The 8,520-nt window shown below is 57.6% G+C and overlaps 1 protein-coding gene across 1 annotated transcript; it reads left to right on the forward strand.

Annotated features, from left to right (window-relative positions):
* Nucleotides 1-3,477: 3,477 nt before the first annotated feature.
* On the forward strand, nt 3,478-5,548 carry LOC118160075 (PHD finger protein 7-like; the record flags this gene model as incomplete). The annotated part of the gene is made up of 8 exons (XM_035314623.1): nt 3,478-3,520; nt 3,847-3,938; nt 4,031-4,132; nt 4,395-4,519; nt 4,711-4,873; nt 4,964-5,070; nt 5,162-5,275; nt 5,430-5,548. Coding segments are annotated over exons 1-8 (865 nt in total), but the record flags the coding sequence as incomplete, so codon positions are not given.
* Between the last annotated feature and the right edge of the window lie 2,972 nt (nt 5,549-8,520).

The following is an 8,520-nucleotide window of genomic DNA, read 5'->3' on the forward strand; positions in this document are numbered from 1 at the left end:
CCAAAGCCTCCTTTTAGGGTCCAAACACCCATTTGGAGGGACCAAAGCATCATTTTAGGGCCCAGGCAGCAAGCCAGAGACTCCAAAGGCCCATGGACCAGGCCCAAAGACTCAGCCTCACCCTCAGGACCACCCCCCACAACCCTCCCAGTCCCTCCCCATTTTCAATGTACAAGGCCTCATTAGGAGGGCCAGTGTTTCCTTTGTAGGCTCCAAAGCCTTCTTTTCAGGCTCTACAACCTCCTCTTGGCATCCCAAGTCTTCTTCTGATGGCCTAAACCCTCCGTTTGTAGGCCCAGGGGCTCTTGTTTAGGGACCAAGCCCTTTTGTTCAGGACCCTGAGTCTGCTCGACGGAGCCAAAGCTGGCTTCTTATTGCTCACACCCTCACTTCTATGGCCCAGGCTGTCATCTTCAGGGCACAATGCCGTATTTTTAGGGCCCCCAGTTTCACTGCATGGTGCAGAGCCACCTTTTCAGGTTGTGAAGCCTTATTGGAGAGGAAAGCCCCTGCTTTCTGAAGTCCCAAATCTTCATGCTATGAGGCAAGGCCTCAATTTTAGGGCCCAAAGCCTCCTTTTAGGGTCCAAACACCCATTTGGAGGGACCAAAGTATCATTTTAGGGCCCAGGCAGCAAGCCAGAGACTCCAAAGGCCCATGGACCAGGCCCAAAGACTCAGCCTCACCTTGAAAACCAACCGCCCACAACCCTCCCAGTCCCTCCCCATTTTAAATAAAAGCCTCATTAGAAGGGCCAGTGTTTCATTTGTAGGCTCCAAAGCCTTCTTTTCAGGCTCTACAACCTCCACCTGGCCTCCCAAGTCTTCTTCTGATGGCCTAAACCCTCCTGTTTAGGGACCAAGCCCTTTTGTTCGGGGCCCTGAGACTGCTCTCTGGAGGCAAGGCTGGCTTCTTACTGATTACAGCCTCACTTTTATGGCCCAGGCTGTCATTTCCAGGGCACAATGCCGTATTTTTAGGGCCCCCAGTTTCACTGTAAGGTGCAGAGCCGCCTTTTAGGGTACAAAGCCTTATGTGTGAGGAAAGCTCCCTCCCTTCCCATTTTAAGTACTATAAATATGAGGGGTTAGAGGGGAGTTGGGTAAATGGAAGGGCTGTGTTACTGTGGTGGCGTGGGGGCTTACCCTAACCACCCCAGCTAATGTTTGCTCTTTTGTCAGTTGTGGATCCAGAAGTGGGGTCTTACCACGGAGAACACACAGGGCAGACTGTATTGCTCTCCACATCTACCTTAAAGGAAGTTGTGGGGAGCTAGGGGTAGGCCTCTTCTCGCAGATGACTAGTGATAGGACTAGAACGTATGGCCTCAAGTTTTGCCAGAGGTTTAGTTTGGAAATTAGTGGTGGTTTTTTCGGGTGGGCAGCCAAATTCCACCGCAGCCTCTCTCTCACTCCCCTTCTGAATGGGAAAGGGGGAGAAAATACGATACAAAGGGCTCAAGGGTTGAGATAAGAACGGGGAGATCACTCAACAATTATTGTGACAGGCAAAACAGACTCAGAGCAGGGAGACAGTAAGATTTATTGCCTATTACTAACAAGCTAGAGAAGTGAGAAACAAAGGGAAGAAACCCAAAACACCTCCCCCCCCCCTCCACCCTCCTCCAGCTCCTTCACCAAGTGATGCAGGGGAATGGGGGAATGGGGGTTGTGGTCAGTCTATAGCGCTTCGTCTCTGCCATTCCTTCTCTGTCACTCTCTTCCCCTGCTCCAGTGTGGGGTCCCTCCCACAGCATGCAGTCGTTCCCAAAGTGATTCTGCGCGGGCTTCCCACAGGCAGCAGCTCTTCAAGAACTGCTCCAGATATGGGTCCGTCCCACCGGGTCCATCCATCAGGAGCACACTGCTCCAACCTGGGTCCCCCACGGGCAGCAGCTCCTGCCAGGTCACCCGCTCCTGCGTGGGCTCCTTTCCACAGGCTACAGGTCTGGCCCGGAATCTGCTCAGGCAGGGGTCCTCTACAGGCTGCAGCCTGCTTCAGTGCAGGTCCACCTGCTCCACTGTGGTCTCTTCCACAGGCTGCAACGTGGAACCCTGCTCCACTGTGGTACTCCATGGCCTGCAGGGGGACAGCCTGCTTCACCACGGTCCTCACCACAGGCCACAGGGGACCTTCTGCTGTGGTGCCTGGAGCACCTCCTCCCACTCCTTCACTGACCTTGGTGTCTGCAAGGCTGTTTCTCACTCCTCTCTCTCTCCCAGCTGCTGTTCCCCAGCAGTTTTTTCCCTTTCTTAAATATGCTCTCACAGAGACGCAAACAACATCGCTTATTGGCTTGGCTCTGGACAGCAGCGGGGCCCTTATCTAAAATGGGGCAGCTTCTGGATTCTTCTCACAGAAGCCACCCCTATGGGCCCCTGCTACCAAAACCTGCCAAGTAAACCCACTACAATTTCTTCTCAGAAAGAATAGTCAGGAACTGGGACGGCTTGCCCAGGGAAGTAGTGGAGTCACCTGGGGGTGTTCAAGGAAAGGTTGGACGTGGTGCTTAGGGACATGGTTTAGTGGGTGACATTGGTAGTAGGGGGATAGTTGGACCAGATGATCTTGAAGGGCTTTTCCAACCTTAATGATTCTACGATTCTGTGGTTCTAATTAGCAGGCTTTGAACCCTGATGGTGAGAGCTGGCGAAGGGAGTCGGGGCTCAGACCAGACTGTCAACTGCAGTAAAGACTGTTAAGACCACTGGCTTTGTAACATCCCTTGCTGATGTCTGGGGGAGAAAACGAGCTCTGGTCTCACCCTGCTCTCGAGAAACTGTGTAGGAGACGGACATGAGGAGGGAGCAAGCTGCGAGTCAAATGCCAGGTGTCCTGTGGCTGTCCCGGAGGGTGGCAATGCTGGCCCAAAGGTGCGGTGCAGGTGCCGCCACTCCAGGGCTGCAGCCCTGTCCGAGGGACATCTCCGCTCCTGCCTGTGGCACGGGGAGCATTGCCAGCAGGCCGAGGGAAGCAATCCTTCCTCTCCGCTGCGTGCCGCGGGACCCGGCATTTGAGCCTGCGCTGGCTGCAAGAGCGGCCACCCTCTTGCTTGGGTGCCGAGGGCCCAGGCCCCAGCGGGACACCTCCAGCCACCCCCGTGAGGTGGGGGCTCTGTCACAGTGGGTGCCAGGTAGCTTTGGGCGTGCCGGTGGCGGGACGGTAACCCCCAGTAACTGGGGGCGCGCGGTGGCGATGTCACAATGGCCACTGTGACCCGCGGGGCGAGGAGCAGATAAAAGGCTGCTGGGCTCGGGCCGTGCCTCAGTGCGATTTGGTGAGTTGGGGAGAGGGCAGGGAGGAGGGGGCTGCCTGGGGCTGCCGAGGGAGGAGGGGTCCCACACCTCGGGGCCCGTGCCACAGACTCACCCTCATCCTGCTTCTGTCTCCCTCAGGGTCGGCAGAGGAGCGTGTGGAAGAGAAACCCCGGCACTGCTGGGGCAGTGACTCTCCAAGTGCTCGCTGTCGAAGTGCACCATGTCTGCAATGAAGCGGAAGGCTCCCGACTCGAGGGAGCAAGGTGAGAGAAAAGTATCCCATCCTACAGGAGGGCGGGCAGGTGCTGGGGGGGTTGCCTGTGGCTGAGAGGGGAGGCAGGGGCAGGCAGGGGCTCTCCAACCACCCCGGGGCAGGGCCCCTCTGCTCCTTGGCAGGGGGGCCCAGGTCGGACTGTGGGTGCCTGCTGGGCCCCTTGTGCCTGCTGGGACCCCTTCCCCTCCACAGCCTCTGGCCCTGCCCGTCAGCCAGCACGGCAGGGCCAGAACAGGCCCTTGGGGACAGTCCCTCAGGGACACCTGGCCCCACAAAGGTGCTCACTGGCTGTGCCATTTGCTCTCTGCCCTCCAGCATGCATGCTGTGTGGCCGGGTAGATGCTGGCCTGAACATCTGCGGCCACAGGCACCTAAGGAATGGGATCTGTGCCCACACTTTTTGTCTGGTGAGTTCCCCAGGGCTCCTGTCAGCATCCCACCAGCACCCCTCCCTCTATGGCTCCTAATGAGATCATTCATGCTCTTTTCTCTTCTTTAGTTTCTTGCGAATGGCCTGTATCAGTGTGGAAACATAGCGCAGGGAATTTGGGGATTTTTACCAATGGATATACAGCGCACAATCAAGCAGGCGTCCCAGAAGGTGAGGGCCTGATGGGAACAGGGAGGTTTATGCCAGGAGACGCTCCCGCGAGCTTAGCCTGGACCCCAAGGAAGCAATCCCAGCCTTTCCAACCTGCTCCGGGACAAACCGCTGCTCTGGCAGATGAGCCTTGTCCGCCAGGCGGGTCTGCAGAGTGTGACCCAGCAGTGCCCGCGCCCTGTGCCCTGCCCTGCCCGGCGGTGTGGGGCCAGTGGTGGCGGCATCGAGCCTGGTGCTAATGGGGCTGCTGTGTTCTTTTCAGCAATGCTTTGTTTGTGGCGAGCGAGGGGCCACCATCACCTGCGTGGAGACGGGCTGTGAACGCAGCTTCCATCTCCCCTGCGCCTCGGAGGGAGAATGTGTCACCCAGTTCTTTGGGATGTACAGGTAAGGGCTGCCAGCACCAGCCAAGCAGGAGGGGACCCCACGGTGATGCTTCCCAGCAGCCTGGCAGAGCCAGAGGCAGCGCCAGAGCCTGGATGGGCCTGGGGCTCCTTCACCTTCCTCTGCCCTCCTCGCCAGCACCACGGCAGGCCCAGCACTTCTCACCTTGCCCTTCCCTTCCCTCTCTCCCCCAGGTCCTTCTGCTGGGAGCACCGCCCTCGGCAGGCAGTGCAGGCAGCTCCAGAGCAGGACACCACCTGTGTCATCTGCATGGACCCTGTGGGGGACAGCACGTCCTACCACACCATGCTGTGCCCAGCCTGCAGGCACGCCTGGTTCCACCGGGGCTGCATCCAGGTAGGAGCCCTCCCCTCGCCCTGCGGGCACAGCAGGTGCTCAGCTGCACCAGGGCCCGCTCAGCTCCCACCGCATGTGTTTGTGCTGCAGGGACAAGCCATGTGCGCAGGCATTCTCTGCTTCCAGTGCCCCATCTGCAGGAACAAGGTGCAGTTCTGTTCTGAAATGTCCATCATGGGGATCCAAATCCCATCCAGGTTGGTGTCCCTCTGCCCTGCTCTTGAGACACGAGGGCACAAGCGCCGTGCACGGCCAGGGACTGGACAATTTCCCTCCCTTCTCTTGCAGAGGACCAGCCTGGGAGAACGAGAACGCCTTTGCATCACTGCAAGAGAGGCACCAGCGCTGCGATGTCAGCGAATGCCTTTGCCCACATGGCAGGGAGCAGGCACGGGGACAGGGGTAAGTTGCCTCCCCAGCCATCTGGGGCTCTGCACGGGTCCTCAGCCTCAGCACGTGCTGGGGGAGCCAGGACAGAGCACAAGGGATGTGCCAGCCACTCCCTGGCTCAGACACTGTCCTCACACCCACAACCACAACCCCTTTGCTTCCCCAGGCCCTGGCAGCTGCTCCTGTGCCGCTCCTGTGCTGCCGAAGGCACCCACCGGCGCTGCTCCAGCTTGGCCAACAGCGCAGACACGTGGGAGTGCGACAGCTGCGCTGGCGCGGGCACCGGTAAGAGGCAAAGGCCGCATGCTGCTGGGCCGTGGCCAGGCAAGGCCTGGCTGCAGGGGCTCAGGGCAGCCTTGCTAGACTCTCAGACCCAGGAGGGATCAGAGCCTCTACTGCCGTGGGTCTGGAAGTCCATCCCACTCACCTTCCTGCCTCCCCTCACAGCCTCCAGTGCCGACGTGGGGCTCGCCGGCCCCAGCACCTCCAGGCCAGAGGCTCTGGGGCCCTCCCGTGGCTCCCCAACACCCGAATGCAGCAGCCTCAGCAGCACCAGCAGCCAGGCAGCACCGGGGCCGTCCCGCAGTTCTCTGGTGCCTGAGAGCAGCAGCCCCAGCAGGCAGCAGGGGACAGAGCAAAGGACAACTCGCCTACATGTACATTGGGCCCGAGACACCTTCAACTGTCCTAGAATACGCCACAGGAGCAGCCGTGCTGCAGCCAGCCCTGAGAGCAGCACCTCCAGCGTGGCCAGCCAGAGGGCACCAGGAACCTCCAGTCAGTCCATGGTGCCCGAGGGCAGACTCCCCGCCAGACAGCGAGGGCGAGCCCAGACAAGAAGCTGCACACCGCTGGAACATCCAGCCCCAAATCCCCAGAGCCGGCCCCGAAAACGCCGCAGGAGCAGTCAAGAACCACAAACTGGTGCTGGGAGCAGCAGCAGCACCACATCTGCCATGCAGGCGGCATCGGGGTCCCCCAGTGGATCTCTGGGGCCAGAACAGACGCGATGCTCCAGCCAGCAGGGGATGGCCCAGACCAGAAGCCGCTCCCAATTACAACGTCGGGCCCCCAGTACCCAGAATCAGACCCGAAGACTGCGTGGGAGCAGACGTGCTGCAACCCCCAGTGCTCAGAGCAGCAGCAGCGGCAGCTCCGAAAGAGAAACGGCAGCGGGGTCCTCCAGCGATTCCCGGGTGCCTGAACGCAGCAGCCGCTCCAGCCACGCTGGGCCAGTCCGGATGCAAAGGCGCTCCTGGTTGCAACATCGGGCCCCAAATCCCTACAGCCGGCCTCAACAACGCCACGGGAGCAGCCGTGCTCCAGCCCCACGTCCTGGCTCCAGTCCCCAGCTGCCATCACAATAAAGCTTGCTGCCAGTCCCATCTGTGCCATCGGTTTCAGCCTCATTTGCACGATTAAGCCATGTCCCCCTGCTCCCCTCCCTCCCCCCGTTAGATAGCGGAGCTATGGAACCGCGATCAGGTCTCCACAATCGCTTCATACAAAATTACGTCTCAATCACGCATCACACAAGAGTCTCACCCAACCGCCAAGGCCATACTTAATATTTCTTACCTTGGTCTGTGCACACAGTTACCGGGTCAATTCTCAAAACCAGAGTGCCTTTTTTTTTTTTTTTTCCCCTAATTCTTCACCAGTCGTGCCTTCCCAACCAGTCTTGGTTCCTCTGTCAGCTCTCTGCAGAACCACTGTCGCCAAGGCACAGGACCGCTGAAATCAGCAGGGCATGCCTTCCTGCTGCGGTGCTAATGGGACTCCCCAGAAGGTGACTGGCTCCCAGACGAGCCCCCAGTTTGTGAGAAACACTCTGTAGGCAATAACGTAGGCTCAGGCGAGGATCTCAGTGAAGCAGCATTTTTATTCACGATTGCAATGGCAGGCGTCCTGCAAGCAGGAGCGTGCCTATTAGTTCCATAGCACAGTTTATATAGTTTATCTCTCGACGACCGGGACCCTCCCCTGTTTCCCCATTGAATGGGAAGTCCAGGTTCACGACCTATCCGGCGCTTCACAGATAATGCATGGCTTTCAATTACCAGCCTCTTATTTTTCAAGTTTCTTGTGAGTTTTATGCTGTGAGATGGTAATATTTTTTCCCTTATCAGACTTGATGTGACCCCGTGATTTATGCCTAATTGCATTAAAGAGAACGGTTGTAGCCTGCATTTCACAAGGTTGTCTGGTAAGCTTTTTATCACTGCAAGCATATCTCAATATCACAGTCCTTCCTCCTAAATGAAGTAAACTCTCTTTCAAAACCACAAAAACAGATCTCACACTTTTTAGGCCTTCTTTTCAGGCTCCAGAACCTCCACTTGGCATCCCAAGTCTTCTGATCGCCTAAACCCTCAGTTTGCAGGCCCAGGGGCTCCTTTGTAGGGACCAAGCCCTTTTGTTCGGGGCCCTGAGACTGCTCTCCGGAGCCAAAGCTGGCTTCTTACTGATTACAGCCTCACTTTTATGGCCCAGGCTGTCATTTTTAGGGCACAATGCCTTATCTTTAGGGTCCCCAGTTCTACTGTAAGGTGCAGAGCCATCTTTTAGGGTACAAAGCCTTATTTGTGAGGAAAGACCCTGCTCCTTCAGCTCCCAGATCCTCATGTTAGGAGCCACAGCATCCATTTGAGGTCTGAAAGCTTCCTTTGGGGGTCCAAACACCCCTTTGGGGGACCAAAGCATCATTGTAGGGTCCAGACCATGAGCCAGAGACTCCAGAGGCCTAGGGTTCAGGTCTAAAGCCTCACCTTGACGACCAGGCCCCCCACGTTCCACCCCTTCCCCATTTCAGGTGTTCAAGGCCTCATTAGTAGGCCCCTGTGTTTCCTCTATAAGACACCAAAGCCTTCTTTTCAGACTCCAGAACCTCCACTTGGGATCCCAAGTCATCTTCTGACGGCCTAAACCCTCAGCTTGTAGGCCCAGGGGCTCCCTTGTAGGGACAAAGCCCTTTTGTTCGGGGCCCTGACAGTGCTCTCTGGAGCCAAAGCTGGCTTCTTACTGATTACACCGTCACTTCTATGGCCCAGGCTGTCATCTTCAAGGCACAATGCATATTTTTAGGGTCCCCAGTTGCACTGTAAGGAACAGAGCCACCTTTTAGGGTGTGAAGCCTTATTGGAGAGGAAAGCCCCTGCTTTCTGAAGTCCCAAATCTTCATGCTACGAGGCAAGGCCTCAATTTTAGGGCCCAAAGCCTCCTTTTAGGGTCCAAACACCCATTTGGAGGGACCAAAG

Source organism: Oxyura jamaicensis, unplaced genomic scaffold (assembly GCF_011077185.1).
Source record: "Oxyura jamaicensis isolate SHBP4307 breed ruddy duck unplaced genomic scaffold, BPBGC_Ojam_1.0 oxyUn_random_OJ79445, whole genome shotgun sequence".
In the NCBI taxonomy this organism is placed as follows: Eukaryota; Metazoa; Chordata; class Aves; order Anseriformes; family Anatidae; genus Oxyura; species Oxyura jamaicensis.